General features: G+C 42.4%; 1 protein-coding gene across 1 annotated transcript in view; it reads right to left on the bottom strand.

The window, feature by feature from the left end:
• Window positions 1–6,053: 6,053 nt before the first annotated feature.
• fhl3a (four and a half LIM domains 3a) overlaps window positions 6,054–20,172 on the bottom strand; it is a 49,013-nt gene continuing 34,894 nt past the window's right edge. Inside the window, exons 3-6 of the mRNA XM_080767950.1 lie at window positions 16,379–16,553; window positions 11,873–12,042; window positions 10,596–10,782; window positions 6,054–10,009 (exon numbers count right to left, since the gene is read on the bottom strand). Of these exons, the coding sequence (XP_080624076.1) occupies window positions 9,852–10,009; window positions 10,596–10,782; window positions 11,873–12,042; window positions 16,379–16,553 (690 nt within the window). The 3' untranslated portion in view covers window positions 6,054–9,851. The remainder of the gene's footprint in view (window positions 10,010–10,595; window positions 10,783–11,872; window positions 12,043–16,378; window positions 16,554–20,172) is intronic.

Genomic DNA, 20,172 nt, shown 5'->3' with positions numbered 1-20,172 from the left:
AGTATGTACTTGTAAGAGTCCAAACTTTTCATTTGTCTATGAGCAATGCCAGTTGTCCGTGTAGGTTTTTGCAAGGGACACCATTCACCTGCCCCTCGCACAAATGTGTCAGATCAGATATCCTTTAGTACAACCCGTTGGCTTGATATATAAAACTGTTTTGCAATGTTCACATCACAATGTCTTGCTTAACAGTTGGCAATGGATGTGAACAGTAACGGTCTGAGTAATCCATCAGTCTGCCTGTCTAGACAACATCCACTGTAGTCAACGTTGCATGGCCTGGGGTTGATGAGAGAGACCAAACCCACCTGCTTTCTGACTTGATCAAGTTTCTGCAATTGGTAAATGATGCATTTTATATAGTGCCTTTTTCCAAAGCGCTTTACAATGTGCATGATTACATTCATCAATTCTCACACACATTCACATGCCGATGGCACTAGAAACCATGGAAGACACCAACCTGCTCATTGGGAGCAGGTATACGGGGTTCTCTGTCTTGTTTAAGGACACTTTGAAAGAAATACAGCAGTTTTGATTTGCAAAACTATTTGCAGTGTTGATTTCGTGGACTAAAACTATGACGAAAAATGTTCGTTGACTACCTTTTTTCACTGTCGAAAACTACATAAAAACTAAGATATGATGACTAATTGAATAATATATTGACGATTTCCTCAACAAAATAAAACTAGACTATAATGTTATGGAGGGACTAGTGGAGTAAAGATCCAGTAGAACTTTAGAGACAAGTCTACAAGCTTGTCTACAAGCTCGGGATGTCAGGCTTCTCTCCCAGGTAAGGATCCAAAATGCAGAACACAGGACACCAGGAATAACTTAAAGTATTTTACTTAGAAAATAAGGTACACCATACAAGGCAAGAATAAGGCAGAGCAAACTTATAATCCAACAAACACATGAGGGCATCAAGGGCTATATATAGACTAGGTTAATCAGGGAGCAGGTGAGGTGAGACACACAGGTGGGTCCAGGTCGTCATCAGAGCAGTGGATGAGTGGGTGTGGCACAGACTGTGGCCAGGGCTGTGACACGGGAGCCAAAATACATTTGTTGACTAAATCAACATTTAGTCAACTAAAACTATACTGACACTACATTTAAAACATTTCAGATGACTAAAATATCACTAAAACTAAATTAATTTTTATTCAAAAGACTATATAAACTAAACCAAATTTTGTGTCAAAATCAACACCAACAGGGAGCCTATACCTCCTGAACCACTGCAGCCCCAATTATATCTTTACTTGACGTTATAGTTTTCTGCTGTAGACAGACGCAAGGTGTATAGTAGCTACATGGTACTAACAACTTTGGGCGCCTTGTCTCATAATGCCAGCCCATTGCTTAATCATTCACTCAATTAGGACCACATGCATGGGAACTACTGCTGAAAAACAAAATGCCCAAACAAACAGTCAAACGTTGGCCATTGTTGGCCTTCATGTGGCATCCTGAAATCCATGTGTTTCTTCCTGGATGAAACAAATGCCTTTCTGTTTAGCGAGCAAATGAGATTAATCAACAGGTAATTTAATAGCACATTGTGTAACAAGACAAACAAGCGTTCCATGGAACCAAATTACAAAATGTATTTCTAGATAAATAGAAAAAAGAAACTGATGCAGCTTAGCCTTTATCATGTTTACCATGCTAACTAGCTAAGTACCTTGTGACAGTCCGACACCTGCTAATATGCAGGTGACGGACCTGCATATTAGCAGGTCTGTTATTTTTGTTAAGCTATACATGTACCTAGATGTTAAGGTAAGTGTGTGTGTGTGTGTGTGTGTGTGTGTGTGTGTGTGTGTGTGTGTGTGTGTGTGTGTGTGTGTGTGTGTGTGTGTGTGGTTTCAATGTCAAGATTAAATGTATCCCCTGAGCAAGCAGGCAGGCTCTATTAGCTCATGGTAAAAATGACAGCACAGGAAATCGGGTTCAAATCTGGGGTAGAAGAGGAAAGTTACATAGTGCAGCTTTAACATTAGATGTTGCCAAATAAACACCCTTGAATAAATAATATCTTCAATCTGGCTTGTCTGAAATATCACAACCCTTATTGTACTTTAGCACATACAGTACTGCACGTATACATTTTATTGCATCCTATAGATACCGGTATTAAGATTTGTCAGGTGGAGATCGAGTCTCCACCCGGTAGCGAAAATAGCCAATCTACAAGCTTCTGCACATTTCAGCCACCTCTTTGGCCCTATAGGACCACTCGTCTGGTCCTAATGGGCAACGTCATCAAACAGTGACATGCACCTTATAGTAACATCATTCTACAAGCCACAGGTTTCTGTATAGTTTCTCTCTCTCCCTTCTCTTCCTCATCCAGATCGGCTATTTTCTCTGTTTGTGAGGACGCACACACGGCCGCTCGTTATTACGTGGCGGAGCTGCAGAGATTTTTATTTTATTTTGAGGGTCGGCTTGGCACTTTTTGGCACATTTTGTAGCCCCCCTCGGCATGTCCCTGCTCGCAGTAGTCTGTATACTGCACTGTGCTCTGTGCTGGTGTTACACTAAAAACTCAGCTTCCCATCATGCACCTGTGCCCAGTGTACAGTCAACAGTGCCACTTTGTCATCTGTTGGTACTCTAAACAGACATACACAAACATACAAAGGGACACACATTGCTGTTCCTTGGAGTGGCTGCACCACTCAAAAAAAGAAAGAAATCTGCAACACAATTTTTGTATTAGTATTGGTGTTTAGTACTGAAGTTGCCTACTTCATCTCCCTCTCAACTAATTAGGGGTCCTTGGCCTGAGAAATGTTGAAACACGCTGAGTGTTCATTAGCAGTCTCACAAACGGACGTGTTTCTGTGAAGCACTGTTCTGTGACCTTCCCATGGAGGTATAAAAGAACTTAAGTGCTTAATGAAGAGGAGCATGCTGAAATTATATTTTATGTTATTAGATTTATTATCCATGTATAAATCAGGTTCAAGGGGGAAGAGCCACCAATAAACAGCCATCCCATTCTTGGTGAAAGTCTCTCAGTTAGCCACTTTAGACTCCAGGGTTAAAGCGGTTAAGCGTTTGAACAAAATTGATTCAAGTATTTAGTGATGACAATAAGCAACAATCTCATCATGCTACAGTAGTACAGACTAGTTTATCCTATTTGTCTATCTTTCTTTGGGACTGGATTCTGTACAGTGCTGGTTCCCAAACCTTTTGGCTCGATCACAACCTAAAAGAGAAATGAAACGTACCAAAACTAGTGAAAATAGTAGATCTGCTATTTGCTATACTTGAGGATCTGCTATTTCCACTACTTCTTAAGCTTTGTATATATATATACACCGGGATATGTATTTATTATTCTTATTTATTTATTTATGGAAATTATTAGATTTTGTAATTTTATTATATGAAATACTTACTCAATTAAAAATAAAAATGTAATGGTCCGCGACCCAAACATGGGTCCCGACAAACTGTTTGGGAAACAAGGTGTTTTCGATTAATCAAACTGGTTAAAATGGAGTTTGAAGTTACAATGGGTTTGTATAGGAAGGGGGCGAGGCAACTAAAATGAATATAAAATATCTAAATACTGAATCGAGCAACTTAAAAACTGTCTGGGGTGTTCACAAAAGCCTGAGTAGACGATGAAATGACATAACGTTTTTTTGAAGTGAAATACCCGTATCCCTTTAAGGGTCCTCCAAATTAAAACGTTTGAGTAGTTACCACTGAAGGACAGTATACATGTATCAAAAGTCTCAGCGAATGTGTGTGCTGCGTGCATGCATGTGCATCTGTGTGAACTAAAGCGAGTTCTAGTCAAATGTTTCCCCATCTTTGCGTAGTTTGGACATGACAACTTTGGCACACAGCCTAAAGGCCACACTCACATGTCCACCGTTAAAGACGGCTGATGGAATGAAGCTAGAGTATGACAACTCATGTTATTCTTTTCAGCCCCATGACCTGAATATGATCGTTTCATTGATTCAATACAGTACGTTGTATTATAAGGGCCACTTACATAATCAAGCGAATGTGTTTTGTCTGCGGTGAATCACCCTCTCTAAGTGAGTATGAGAATCAAGCTGTGATCCTATTTATTGAATTAACATTTACGAGCTAAAGTGAACGTGGCATTTCAATAACAAGCTAAATGGAGGGTCATAATGCACTAGTTTCTCAGGCCTTTCCTGCTGGGCAGGCTTGATTCTACTTGACACAGACAAAAAACAAACAAAAACAGAATTAACCTTTTGTGTCTCTTCCTGTTTTTGCAGGAAGAGGAGAGAAAGAGGAATAGAATGAGATATTCATTTAAAATGATTAATGTTGCCTTAATTTATGCACACTATTATATTTATTGTATTATACAAGTATAAATGGGGTTTAAGGGGGATGATCTCTTTCCAATAAACAGCCATCCGATTCTTTGTGAAATGTCTGTCATCGGTTAAATCAAAACTTTTGGAGCTCTTCCCCTGTAATGACATGCCCAAAACGGGGACTCCAGGGTTAAAGTGGTTAAGCGTTTGAACTAAATTGAATTCAAAGTATCTAGTGATGACAGTGTCAAGTGTTGCCTATGAGCAACACTTGGCCTCGTCATCCTACCACTAGTTTAACGTGTTCGTGTCACTTCAAGAGGTGAATCTGCAGCACAGAGGCAGGATGAGGCAAAGAAAGGGAAGGTCGAATAGGGGTTTATTAACAGACAAAACACTGATGACCAGGAACATACACAGGAGCATGTGGAGACTAGGAATGAATCAAGAACCAGTACCAAAGATATCTCTGCTGTTTGGAAGAAACCACCTAACCACCTTCATTTTTCACGAAATGAAAAACAAAGCTGCCTCATCAAAGTTGGTGTTGTGACTTTATAGATCATGACTTTGTCTAATACACTTAAATTCTTTTTTTATTCGTCAATATGCACAACAAGCACACACACAGCTAAATCAAAGGGGACAGTATCAGCAGGGGACAGTACAACACATGAGGCATGATGGCCATACTGACGTGAAGTCCATTCCAGCTGTCAGTTAACAGTCCAACAACTGATTAATTAACAGACTGTTTGACAGACCATTTCCAATCAATTTCCCTGAGTTCAGTGACATATTCTAAAGTGCCAGTGCATCGAGTGCAATGGATAGTAATACTAGCAGGGTGTGAGTTACCGTAGTTTGTTAACATACTGAATTCTCTTGCGTTTATAAAAGATGCATGCGGCTCTCATATGAAGTTGGGCAGAGATCTGCCCACATCGATCTTTGTGAGATGGTTTCGTTGACCTTTCCTGTCACCCATCACCTCTTCGCTTAAGTACCCCTTCCCATAAATCCAATCGCACGCACGTGCGCGCGGCATGTGTATGCGTGAGCACAACTGACCCCCCCCCCCCTGAAAGTGCCATGGAGCAACTCCAGATGTGAACATCCTCCCTCCTCCCCTCTTTCCCTCTCCCACACTCTCTCTCACGTCCCCCTCCCCCCATGTGGCTATGAGTTTTCCATTTCCTTTTTTGGTGAAAAAATCTGAAACAGAGTTGGAGGGGGGGTGGCGCATTCACCACCAATGCCGACAGGAGAGCGTATCTGGCGGTCTGTTTGTTATTGGCCTGTATGTGTGTGTGCTTCATCAAGGCCATGAAACAGTCTCGTCAGCATAAACACCAGCTCATGCGTACACACACACGCGCACACACACACACACACACACACACACACACACAAGCACATGCTTTCTCGCTCTCCCTCTGTCTGTCACATAGGCATGCACTCGCTCACACGTACGCACACAGGGCGAGGGAGGGAGGGGGGCTTTCCTAGAAAGACTTTTGATGGTTAGCACACCATTGGGATTAGCTCTGGATGTTGGAAGCAAGACCACAGAAAACTTAGGTTACAGGATGCAAACAGGTTCAAACTGAATTGTTATCCAATTACAGACACACAGGTAGCCTACAGTTGTTGCATTGATATATCATGTAAAAAACTAAAAAACAAGAAGAAAGAAACAACACATGAAGTATCATTTAATGTACATTTATTTGATAAGACTTCACAAATAAATCACATCAATGTCAAATTTGGTCACATCAATTATCATCTGTTTTGAAAGTTTATATCGTTCTCACATTGATGGTCTATTTTTCCATCTTAAAAAGCACATTTGCCAACTCTGACTTGCCAGCATCAAAGCTCAAACAATGAAATTATTATTTAATTTTTTTAACTTTTCATATAAATGTGACAAACAAGCATAACAAAACAACATTAACAGCAACAAAATAATTATTGTGGCAAATAGCCATGAAGTACAAAGACATGCATACTGAAACTGCAATACACTGAAATATTTAATTTTGGGCAAGCCCATTTCTCACTCTTAAATGCTGGCTCTGAGCAATGGAAATAGAAACATTTAAGACAACACACGAAAGGCAGGGACAGACAAAGGCCTTTATGAGGAATACAACATGTAAAAGTCAACAAAAAGACAATAATATAGGATAAAGAGTGGTCTATTCACCATATTCACATGGTGGTGACTGTAGTCTTTCATCATCATACACCCTGCTGTACACAGTAATAGCAAAATGATCACCATGTGAATATGGTTGATGTATAAATTCTTTGAATCGTGTTCGTATATGTGCACGTAACATGGTAGCAAGAGAATATCTTATCCATAGTGCAAATGACTTGATTGCGAGTAACTTGGACTACCTTCTAAAACCTTTATAATGGCTCTGTCAATCTCTCTTCAATCTCGGTTTCTCTCTCTTTCTCAGTATATTTGGGCTATAATGCACATTTTGCCAGGGTTGGACTTGGAATCCGGCCTCTTAATGTTTTATTGCCAGGTTTAGATTTTTTTGGATATTTGATCCCTGCTTCTGGTCAGACTAAATTAAATCAAAACATTGGCTTTGATACATTTAATACTTATGTTTGATATCACTATTTAACAATTTAATAATAAAAAAGAAAAGTACGTTGTAAAATGTGTCAGAATTATGTAATTTATTTTTTATAAAAAATCTATACCAGATCTGTTGTGATATTATATATCTGCTATTTAAATGTATATATGGCCCCTCCTGTTTGTTTATTTTGTTTGTTTTTTCACAAATCGAACCCTGCATTTCGCTAGCCTGGTTAATAAACCAGACTAATATCGCACAACATCGTCGCGGGATCGGCAGGCAATTTCGGTCTGGTTTATTAACCAGGCTAGCATTTCGCACATACTCCAAAGGGGGTTCCACTTTGGACGACCAGTAGCTGTTGGGTTTCCCACAGGGTTCAACTCTAAGTGGTTACACACACCTTATGAATCTCACTTTCTGCAGCAATGTCCATACAGTACCTATCCTGTTCTCTCCAGGTCAGTGATTCTCAACCTGTGGGCCGGGGTACCACTGGTGGGCCGTGGCTCCCCAAATAATTTGCAAAACACTAATACTTTTTATGATAATAAGACATCAAAAGATGATGTAAAAAATAAAAACCTCATGATTTTCTTCTTTAAATCCTGAAAATGCACACGGCCCACCCATCTGACCACAACATACTGAACAGAGACGGGTTTTTATGTACAAGCACCTATAGAGCCTCCATGTATAGTTTGAAACCTTTCTTATGTTAATGCGAAATCGTTTACACCTATACCCTATTCATCCACTAAATGGCAGTTGCAACTAAGAGTAGCTCCCCCAGTGACCCCACATATGTAGCCTATGCAACCAGCACTGGTGGAATCTACACATGTCATACCATATACAGTATGTCATACCCCTGAGTGCAAAAGTAGGTCAAATGTATTATATGCCATCACTCCAATGGAGCATGTCTGATTGACAAATCTCGACACTGTCATAATATTTGCTAGAGAGGTAATACCTGGGAGCTGATGGTAGGCGTGGCGCTCCACCTCAGCAATCCATCTCCCAGGGGTCTAGCGTATTGTTACGGGGACAGACTCCCATGTGTTACCGGCTGATACCGACAATAAGCCACTCCCGACGTACTTCTAATATAAACCTGAGTGGTACACCACATTAAAATAGACACTTGACAGATAACAGAGACCTTTGAATTATAACAATCAATTGAGATTTGGCTTAGTATGGCTGAGTTAAAATACCAGTCCAGGACCAGAGGAAAACATTTCACGTACACGTCGGGATGGCCCCAGTCGGCAAGCGAACGGAGAGAAAATTCAACGGACAATGTGAGAAATCTCTCTCCCCCTCCCCTCCTAATTTCGCCATACAGATCTTATGTAAGAGTATGTTTGTCACTTTAACCGGCCGCGTTACGTGGACAGATGGGTGGGCAGCGAACGAGACAACAGGTTGAGAAGCACTACTTTAGGTTGCTCTGGTGAAGGGACATGAAGACAGTGTAGAAGGAGAACTGACACTCTGGTGAAGGGACATGAAGACAGTGTAGAAGGAGAACTGACACTCTGGTGAAGGGACATGAAGACAGTGTAGAAGGAGAACTGACACTCTGGTGAAGGGACATGAAGACAGTGTAGAAGGAGAACTGACACTCTGGTGAAGGGACATGAAGACAGTGCACAAGGAGAACTGACACTCTGGTAAAGGGACATGAAGACAGTGTAGAAGGAGAACTGACACTCTGGTGAAGGGACATGAAGACAGTGTAGAAGGAGAACTGACACTCTGGTGAAGGGACATGAAGACAGTGTAGAAGGAGAACTGACACTCTGGTGAAGGGACATGAAGACAGTGTAGAAGGAGAACTGACACTCTGGTGAAGGGACATGAAGACAGTGTAGAAGGAGAACTGACACTCTGGTGAAGGGACATGAAGACAGTGTAGAAGGAGAACTGACACTCTGGTGAAGGGACATGAAGACAGTGTAGAAGGAGAACTGACACTCTAGGACATTCAAAACAATGCATACAAATGCAATTAAAACAGCAACTCAACCACACCTGAACATATGCAGACTCAACAGCTTTACAGTTGTGTCCCGACTCCTGGGTCTGCGCTTTTCAGAACCACCGTCATCTGAGGTGGCCAATTCATTCATATCAAATATTCGCTAAATGATTGCATAGCGGTTTTCTTAGGTTTTGACATTACATAACATACAATATCTGACTTTACTGTTAAGGCACTGCAAAAACGTAGTTTCATCTGATCATTATTATCTGTTTTTTGTTCTTTTCATTTGGCAAAATAACTGCGGCGATAAATGCGGACTATACAAAATAAAAACACCCAAATCAGAGACGGAGCATGAGGGAAGCAGTCTCTTAGTAACATCTAGAGAGTTCATTTAAATGTGAGTTAAAATAGCGCTTCAGATTTCACTGCATATGGCTATGTGTGTGTGTGTGTGTGTGTGTGTGTGTGTGTGTGTGTGTGTGTGTATGTGCGTGCGTACGTGCGTGCGTGCGTGCGTGCATGCATGCGTGCGTGTATAAGTGTGTGTGTATAAGAATCATCTGAAGCAGTGATTCTCAAAGTGGGGTCCAGGGATCTTCAGGTTTCCTCGAGGGGGTTCCAAATGGATCATTTACAGGTCTGTAACTATGAGAGATTTGTACATTCTCAGAGTTACGAGGGGTCCTCGAAATTTGTAAAAAAAAAGAAAGAAAAAAACACTAATCTGAAGGGAAGCATGTGTTAAGAAGTAGGGGAGGCTGAACAAACAGTCAAAAAGGACACGCACATCTATGTACGTGTTATGCATGTGTTAAGAGCCTCTGCGATGGTTTGGGGGTTTTTAATACGCTGCTTACGGAGCATGGTATAGAATCTATAGATCAAGGTAAAAGGTAAAGGGGAGGAGCGGCTCTATTTGAGGTTGCTGTTGCATTCGCGACACAGGATCCTGTCACCGTCGGCGGGGAAGAAGCCAGCTCCGACCAGGGTCACCGAACACTGGGAGCAGGTGAAGCACGTCTGGTGCCACTGGCGGTCCTCGAATGAGATGTACTTCCCTCCTCCGAAGCCTGAGGCACAAGGGAGCGAGAAACAGACAGCGTTTAAAAACCCAGCTAAAGATCGCGCTTATAATAGAAGTGGCCGGAGCGGAAACATTTCAATGACGTCACACCGTGGAAACAAGCATTGTCTAAATGGTATATAGCGCCTTCATCCAAGGTGCTTTACATAGATTGTGCATTACATTCACCCATTGACACACACATTCATACACTGATGGCGGCAGGAAACCATGCAAGGCCCCAATCTGCACATCGGGAGCAATTAGGGGTTCAGCGTCTTGCTCAAGGAGTCACTTCGACACTAACTCTGGAGAGCCCGGGATGGAACTGGTAGTAACCTTACGGTTCCCATCCAGCTGCTCTACCAGCCACTGCCACCTAGCGACGGGGAAGGCTATGCTGGATCAATACAAATAAACTCAGGAAACTTGGGTTGGTTTTTAAAATAAGGACCTGACTGAAAAGACCTTGGCAAGGAGGCGAAATAATTTGGACAGTTAATGAGTTAAAATATACAGTAGCTAATATCTAAAATGGCACAGATGCTTTCCCGGTTTTAAAGGATTTTAACACAGTGATATATAGTGCAGACCTGTGATGGGTTTACAGCAGGCTTCACATTTCTTGGCGTAGAGGCTGCCAAAACACACCAGGCAGTAGGGGCTGTCGTCTCGGGAGGTGAAGTGCTGCCCGGCGAGCTGCATCTGACACCCAGTGCATACAAAACACTCCTTATGCCAAGGCTCGTCCCGATAGGTCACTCCACCTTTAGCCAGGGTCTGTCAAAATATATACAGTACACACATGGATATGCATGGATTAAAAAGCTGAAATCTAATCTCACGCCTGAACTTTTTTGTATTGCCTAAAGTCCTAGGCCCTCATTTATCAAAGCGGCGTACGCCAAAATATGGGTGCACGCCGGAATTACCGGAAGGCAAGGCAAGCGGGGGAAACTTTTGTAACCATGGTTTCCATACGTTGTGTGGTCGTATTGCAGTTGTTCATGTCGCAAAAACGAGGGCAAGGCTTGATTTCATAGGGCGTGCCAGATTGATTTCAGCCGTCACATTTATCACTGCTAGGAATGAAATTAAGGAATGAAATGAAGGAAGGATCAGCTGTTTGCGATCACTTTATAAATGCCGTGGCGACATGACTGTACTATAAAACCGACACTCGAATTTGGGGCACATTTATCAATTGATAAATGAGGGCCCTAATGTGCAATTTGTCAAACAGTGTGAAAGGACCGAACTGCGACACATTGAGAGTTTGTAGATAGGCTATTTTCGCTGCGCAACATGACATTCTGGCTTCTATGCAATCCAAATGACAGCGACTGAGAATCCATATAAGTGGCATTTAAAGACCTTATTGAGACAGTGGGGCAGTTCAAAGTAGCCTACTTGTGACAATACAGCAGTGTGCGCTAAAACGAGACACATTAAAAAATGTGAAGTGGAGGAGAGAGCACTCTGTCTGTTAAGATTGAGAACTTTTACAGCACTGGTCCTTGTTTTACCTCTTGTCCTCAAAAAGAGGACACACGAAGAGAGAAAAAGAAAAAAAAATGAAACATCTCAAGGAGCCAGAAGCCTCTCCTCAGCTAACCTTAACTAACCAACGATGTAGAATTTTCTGATAAATGATGATTATTTAATCCACTTATGCTTAACCAATTTAAGCCTGTCATCCCTATTTTGGTCATACTGTAGCATTATAGGCAAAACCTCAAAAATAGCAAATCAGCGTGCAACATTTGTGTCTGAAAATGTTTTAATACCAGATGTTCAGGCCACGGTCAACAAAGTATTCTGTCTGGGGTTTTAAGTGGCTAACAACTAAGTGAATGAGTAACAGTGGTACCTTTTTACAGCGCGTGCAGCGCGGAGCGAACTTGTCCTCATAGCAGGACACGCAGTAGTGCTCATCCTTGTCAGGGATGAAGGACTTAGAGCCAATAGGCTGCTCACAGCTGTGGCAAATGAAACAGGCCTCATGCCACGTAGAGCCACCATATTCCAGCTTCCTCGTACCTAGGGGACGGAGAGAGGGAGAGAGAGAGAGAGAGAGAGAGAGAGAGAGAGAGAGAGAAATTAGTGTTACATTTCCACATGCATTTCTATTTCTGTTAAAATGTGGAAAAAATGTGTAAACAAACCTCCAAGCAACCAATTAGAGAAATAATGCACTGAGAGTGAGTGAGTGAGTAGCGAACAAACGAGAGAGAGTAGCAGGGATATAGAGGCAGAAGGAAAGTTGAAATTATATTTAGCGAAAGTATAGTACAGTACAGTAGGTCTGTGATAAATTCATATATTTAAAGTGGTATTGTTCTTTGAATAAGCATATTGCTCCGGGGTTTTACCAGGTCATATCTGATTGAGTTCATCTTTCAAGTCTCAAGTCGAGCTCTGCTATTATATATTATTATTATAATATACATGCAATCATTGAATAGTTAATATACATTTCAAGAGGCTGTATCAATGCATCATATATCTTGCAAGGACAGCGTTCTATCGTATGTCTAGTGCGGCATCATTGCTGATGTCCTTGCTGTGTCATTATAGGCTGTTTTGCAATGCAAGCCGTCAGTATGCAAGCATCTGCACCAATACAATAATTTATTGTACTTGGTGAATAAAGGGAATCTGACAGTGAAACGAAGCCCAAATGAGATGATAAATGACAGTGGGCAGGAGACAACAGCACCAGAGTGTCCTTCACAGAGAGGAAATATTTGCACGGAAAGATAAACTGAGTGAGAACAAAAAAGGAATCACTCCATCAACAATACTTCAACATCTGGATGACAATCTCTGGCACCAGGGGAGCATTTCAGCACAGCCTATCAGATCCATCTTGGTAACCAAAAGAGCTTCTGAGGATTCCATCGCTGTGTCTTTGATCTCCCTCTCTCTCTCTCTCTCTGGGCAAAACACTATAACCTAGTGCCCAATTGTTAAACAGAGTCAAGTATGTGTGTGTCAGCTTTTGAGTGCATGCGTGTGTCTGTGTGTCTATGCAAAACACTACAATAGTATCTGCCGGCTCTATTAAAAGACACAGGATGGGACTTAGACTTGAGAATAGAAACAAAAGCACTTATGCGCAGGCACACACACACACACACACACACACACACACACACACACACACACACACACACACACACACACACACACACACACACACACACACACACACACACACACACACACACACACACACACACACACACACACACACACACACACACACACACACACACACACACACACACACACACACACACACACACACACACACACACACACACACACACACACACACACACACACCAAATGGACTGAACAGTGTGCTATTAACTTCCTGTGGGCTTCCATAATTGCCATGTAACCTGGCAGGAAGATCATCCTAACACAATGACTACCTCACAAGATGACTCACTGGGGGGGGGGGGGGTATGATGATGTAGAGGCCTGGCCGACATGCAAACATCTTCACCCCCAAAAAAGAAGAAAGACGGAATGGCCCCAAAATAGAGGGGAACGCCGCTCTCTTCCTGGAATCGTTTGCCATTTTTATGAGCGCTGCGTTGGCCACTACGGTGGTGCTGAAATAGACGGCTAGCTTATCTCTTGTTATCATCAGAGCGCTGGCAGCCAGCCAGCCCTCAGGATTTGGCTCACATACAACAAGTCAGGCAGACTGGCAATTACTCTGTCACATTCAGCGCTGGCTGCCGCTCAATCGCTAACTCCAGCCTTCCTCTTCCTCGCCCATTCTCTCCCTGTCTCTCTTGTCTATTTTCTAAATCCCCTTCTCCCTCGTATCTATTTGATCTATAGCTCTCCATCTTTCAAGTGCTCTTTCTTCCTGGACCAAGTGCAGACATGCTCCATGACACGTTTCCCCCTTCAGAATGTGTTTGTCCGTCAGGAACTTTCAATTTGCAATGTGACACGTGATATATTTGGGATATACTGAATGACACTAATGCCTTTTTAATGACCTGGCGTCCCTTTTTCGGAGATGTCATAGGAGAAAACCGTAAAGAAATGTCTAAAAAAGTTAAATTAATAAGCAGATCTACAACAGTGCTTCTCAAACCTTAATTTACATTTCAAGGACTCCCCTTACCTCTGACAGGTAAATGGATTTTGTTCCATTTGTATACTGTATACTGGACCAACTAGGGCTTAAGTGGGTTAAGGAGAAGAAAGCATGCGTAGGAGGGCTGGTGTGTGACACTGTGTATACTAGAAACCAAGCAAGTATATGTTAAATCAGACATTCTAAAACGGTTAGTCCCAATACGTGATTCTGATTGGCTGGTTTCCGTTGTAAATCTCACGAAAATCCACACCTTCAATCACTTTATATCATTCCCAGCTGATCCCACAGCTCTGTAGCTGAACTGGGGAAGGGGAGCACTTGATTGACTTTATGCACCCTGGCCATGCGGGCATCGAAGCACCGCTTAGATGTGGGCGGCCTCGTAAAGACATCAAGTGCCTCCTATTCCCCGTCACCCGAGATGGGGGAATAGGAGGCACGGGGCCGAGTAAAAACATAATATTGCTATATGTTTGTAACCGTTGTTAAGGCTGGCTCATGGGGAGACCAGACGGAGTTTAAAGCAGCAAAAAAGTATTTTATTGAATAATTAATGAATAAAGTTAAACAAATCATTTCCGTGTTCCAAATAAAGCTGGCAGCGAACTGCTGCCCAACTATCAAAGATAAACAAAAGCAAGGGTGCTCTAGTGTGGATGCTCCTGCAGCCTGCCTGAGGAGGAATGGAGAAACCAGAACATCAACACAGCAGGTGTTTTATAGTGTTTGGGGAGGACACTGGCCAGGTGTCTCCCTTTCTGCAGATTGCCAGCTCCGCCCTCCCAATCCAGCACTGCAAAGGGATTGGGTTAAGCACGCCTGACACAGAACAGCATACACATTCCTTAAAGCAATAAGCAATAATAATAATTAAAAAAAGCAATAAGCCACGCGAGGTCCCACCTTACCGCATATTTTATAATGGCTGACAGGGTCGGAGACCCTCCGCTATGCGTCGGGTCTCACTACGCCTCTCAGCCATTATAAAATACCCGGTAACCTGAGACCTCTTGGGGCTTATTGCTTTATAAGGCTCCCCCAACAGCCCAAATGGAATGATCTTCTATGCATAACATGTTTTATGTAATCAGACTGATTCGACTGCCAATCTCTCAGTCAAATTATAAAAAAATATAAATCAATAAATTAAATTAAATAAGTCTATAGTAGACTGTCAATAGAGAACTGAAGTCTGATGTCAAAACCGCTAGTCCACGGGTTTGTGTAATTTTTTATTTGTATTAGATCGCCTCATATAAGAACTGTGATTGAAAAATAAACAATATAATAATTCTGTGTGGAGTTTGCATGTTCTCCCCATGTCCCCTAGGGTAGGTACCCTCACAAAAAACATGCAGTAATCCTGGTCACTAAACTGCCTCCCCCTGGCCAGCCGGGGTGCCTGATGGAGGGGAAAGGAACTGGTTGGAATAACGTGTTCCTTCCACGCGCTACGTCCAACCAGGGAAACTCCCCCCTGTCAGGTGGAAAGGAGCAACTTGGACACTCAGGCATGAAGGAAGCATGAGTTAAAGTCCGTTGCTCTCCCCATGTCCCCATATGGGGACTAGGTTAGTGGAGGGTGTGTAGAGGCCAGGATCACATTCGATGATTGACACAGGGGTGAAAAATGGGTTACAAAATCGTGGGATAAAAATATATATATTAAAAAAAAAGAAAAATAAACAATAGATATGAAGAATCATCATCATAATTTTTTGACCGCGATCGAGATCATAGATTCCACAATGCTATGCCAGACTTCCCGGTCCTTCATTGCCACCCCCAGTTCCTGCCTACTGAAGCATGCGTCCCTAGCGATGACATAAGGGAATCAACTGACAACTGACAGAATCAACTGACAACGCTAATGTTACTGCTGCCGAATTTGTTTTCACTAGAAACAGACTGTATCAAATATAAGTGACTGACTGTCATAAACGATACAGAGACACCTGCCCAACAATATCGCAGAGACAGTTTGTTTATTGTTTATTTGTTTATTTTTGGACATTTTTAAGATGACCCCATGTTATTCTCCATATAGAACAACTTCCGCGAACCCCTGTAGGGACCAGGGGATGAGCAAGTGACGTCAGAACTTCGGCGCTCTATAGTCGACTACCAGTCGACAATAGACAACATTCGCCCAATCAGATTCAACTATAAAAATCCTTACTCGGAGATGGCCCTACGCCTAGTATATACCAGGTCCATAGCGTGTCGTATCCGTTCATTTGCATGTCTCACCTGGCATGACCGTCTTGTCACAGGCCACGCACTTGGAGGAGAACTCGTTGCAGTAGCAGTCGTTGCAGAGCAGGGCGTCGTCGTGGCTGGTGAACGGCTCGTCCGCCAGGGAGCGGTCGCAGCGGAAGCAGCGGAAGCAGTGCTCATGGTAGTGCCGGTCCTCGTAGAATAACTCCTGGCAGGAAAATGTACAAGAATTATATGGTTTAATTAGGACTGCTATAAATTTCAACTTTGGAGAGAAACGGAATGTCAAATACGAGCGCCTGCCCAAATTTCGTTGATTAAGTAGTGTAATTATGGTATAAGCTGCTCAGCGGCCCTCGACGACCATGGCTACAGGAAATAACAACAGGGCAACTTTAGGCAACTTTTGGCAGTCAAATCAGTCTGATTGCACAAAATCATTATTTTTGTATCCAATTTCATTCCATTTGGGCTGTGGGGGGTGCTTAATGTCTGATTTAGTATTTGTCAATGAATTAATGTAACAAATTAGGTGAATCATGCAACAAAACAAAAAATAAATCGACTTAGAGCGTGGTAGTCAAATTAGACTCCCTCGACTAATCGAGGCCAGGCCTAATATTGTTATTATGGTTGTTTATATGATTTTACCATGGTATTATATAAGTACTACCATGGTAATACATTATGATATAACATGATATTTGGTTGACTGTAGGAGCCAAGATGTCTCTGCTAGGCCTGATAGCTGATTGTTTTTGTTGCAGCCTATGTGTTATGGTTTAGCTTGTCCTTGTATAGCAGCTACAGTATATAGCTGTGAGCCGTGCTTGTTGGCAGAACTAGCATACCACCGATCTGGGTCAGACTGTGTGTCTAACATACTTCATGAAAAAGGTACAAAGACATGCACATCCAATCCCAACTTGGGCAGGTGCTGAGCGGTGAGTAGTAGGCACAGATAAAGGAAAGAAGATACCGGTACTCGCACACTGTGGGCTCCGATGCTCGTGAAGTGCCTTTATTTGCACAACTATCTAACATACTTCACCCAATGATATCATGCAAATTAAAGCATATGCAACACCACCTAGAATATTGTCTCGACTCCTATTGCCTACTGATATTGATCCAGAATTCCACGACAGGGGGCAGAGGTCATAATCATGGGGAAAGTATGACACTCTAGGTACTGTAGTGTAGGGTAAGTGATATTTATTTAGGTAAAACAAAGGTTTTATGCACTATATTCTGATAGTATTAATTGCTGTTGTGTTGCTCAATACCCCCCCCCCCCCCATCTCTCCAGTTATTTAATGAACTGAAAATAAATTTTCAGGTGGGTTGAAAATGTTCCCTGGCTACTTCCTTCGCAGGTGTTACAGATGATACTAATAAAGGCTCCGGTCCGCTCCGTTTTAATTTCAAGGACCCCATAACAAGTTAAAGAGCGGTACAGGGTCATTTGGAACTCACTCAAGGACACTTTGAGACCCGGTGTAGCAGAGTGTTTCCATTGAGCCAGCATGCACAATAGAAGCAGCCTGACTCAGAACAGCCACTCTTTAACACTTATCATTAAATGATTGATTCTCTTTTAGAAGAGAAATTGAGAAATTTACTGTTGCACCCCTATTGCATCATGGCAATCTCATCATCTCTGCCTATACTGACACATCTGGTGACATCGGAAATAATCAAAGGTTGTTACCAGAACAGTGGGAGGACGGCCGTAAACCCACTGCTCTATGGGAACCAATCACATCATTGCCCCGATATGAAAGGACCACCCCAACAATTGGTTCTTGTTTCTTCAGTTGTTGATTTTTAAACTCATTATAAACAGCAACATAGGTTTTAACTAGTGGTTCAGTCTGACATGTGAGTCTACATCAGAATTAGACTCAGAATCAATGACTTAATTCACCAAGGGCAATAAACGCACCAGAAAGTGTGACTGCATTATGACAAGGGATGGACATATATAAGACAATACAACACAGAGAGATAATACAATCACACAGTGCGTGCAATACTGTGCACACACTATTGCAGTATATTGCATACTAGCGTATCGTGCCCAGGTTATTGCCATACCAGATGGTGTGTAGATGACGGAATACCGGCTTGCACAAAGCAGGTGAATATGAATTATTAAAGAAAGTCAATGGATAATTTAGAGACTTTTAAATTAGCAGTGTGGTGTAGGCTATTAACGGGTTAATTTTACTCTATATAAATGTGTAGGACTACATCTAGTATAGACCAATGAGGAGTGGAGAGGAGTGGAAAGTGGGGAGGAGAGGAGTGGAGTGGAGAGGAGAGGGGTGGAGAGGAGAGGAGTGGAGAGGAGTGGGGAGGAAAGGGGAAATGGAGAGGAGTTGAGAGGAGAGGAGTAGAGAGGAGTGGGGAGGAAAGGGGAAATGGAGAGGAGTTGAGAGGAGAGGAGTAGAGAGGAGTGGGGAGGAAAGGGGAAATGGAGAGGAGTTGAGTGGAGTGGAGGAGAGGAGAATGGAGAGGAGAGAGTGGTCTGTGTTAAACACATGGTGAAATATCCACACGGACAGTAAGTGTGTGTGTGTGTGTGTGTGTGTGTGTGTGTGTGTGTGTGTGTGTGTGTGTGTGTGTGTGTGTGTGTGCGCGCGTGCGTATGTGCGTGCACATCTGTGAGCGTGAGTGCTTTTGTGCGTAAAAGAGGTCCTGACAGGGATGAGGTTGAATTTATTGTCTATGCGACTCCGTGCCAAGACAAACACAGTCCGCTGGTTGTGAGAGTGTTGCTATGTCATTGGCTTCTATATACCCAAGCATGGTAGTGGCTGACTAGCACAGTGGTTCTCAATCTTTTTCATGTCAAGGACCCCCAAAATTGATATGAATTAGGCTGCGGACCTCCATCTGAAAATGTTTTGTGACAGGGACCCCCAAAAGAGAAGATTTGTGTTATTCAAGTTTTCCAATATATCTGCTATTGTTTTTATAGCCAACATATAAATGGATAAAGTGGTTAAAATGCGTGTGATGCTGTATTTACCCATTTTGCTGGGGACCCCCTGGGACCCCCCCAATTACTCCTGGGGGTCCCCAGACCCCACTTGTAGAACCACTGGACTAGCATGCCACATTCTGTCAACTCTATTCACATCACAAATGACCTGCGTCTTGTTTGGGTTTTCCATTAAGGGAAGATTAAAATTTTACTTGATTGTGGGGGAAGAAGGAGACGTTTTCTCATGCGGCTTTTCTTTTACGACCTGAAGCAGAATTAGCCCACTGGCTAACATGGACGTGGTGGAAATTGCCTGTGTAATTGCGTGTTAAATTGGCCTTTACTGTGTCTTGCCACACAAAATATATTGAACACGCCTCATTTACCATGTATTATACACCATTAACATGGGGGGGACAACTTCTGTTTAAGCCATTTAAAGACCGTGTCAAAACACGGTAAAAAGAAAAATGACTTTGAGTTTATACTACAGTACAGCATGGAGGGCTGACTAACAGCTGACAGAGTTTGTTTAGCCCACTGTATACTGTAGTTCCATTCCAAAATGCAATATATCTATTTTAGAGGGCCGGACATTAATTCAAATACGTCTTACATTATGTCTAAATGATCTCAGCTTTAAAATGCTCTTTTAATTTAATTCCTAATTTCATAATTCATATTTCCTTCATAATTCCTTCTCCCTCCCTACTTCTTTCTTACCGTTTATAAATGTTGTTCCCAACCCTTGTAGCTCAAGACCCAAAAGAGAAGTGATAACTCCCCATAATGGGACTCAAACTACTGACAATAGCCTAATTCATGCGGGATTTTTTTG

Source organism: Protomyctophum bolini (genome assembly GCF_963924005.1).
Source record: "Protomyctophum bolini genome assembly, chromosome: 7".
NCBI lineage: Eukaryota > Metazoa > Chordata > Actinopteri > Myctophiformes > Myctophidae > Protomyctophum > Protomyctophum bolini.
The sequence above is the reverse complement of the archived record's forward strand: the minus strand, read 5'-3'. Positions and strand labels throughout refer to the sequence as shown.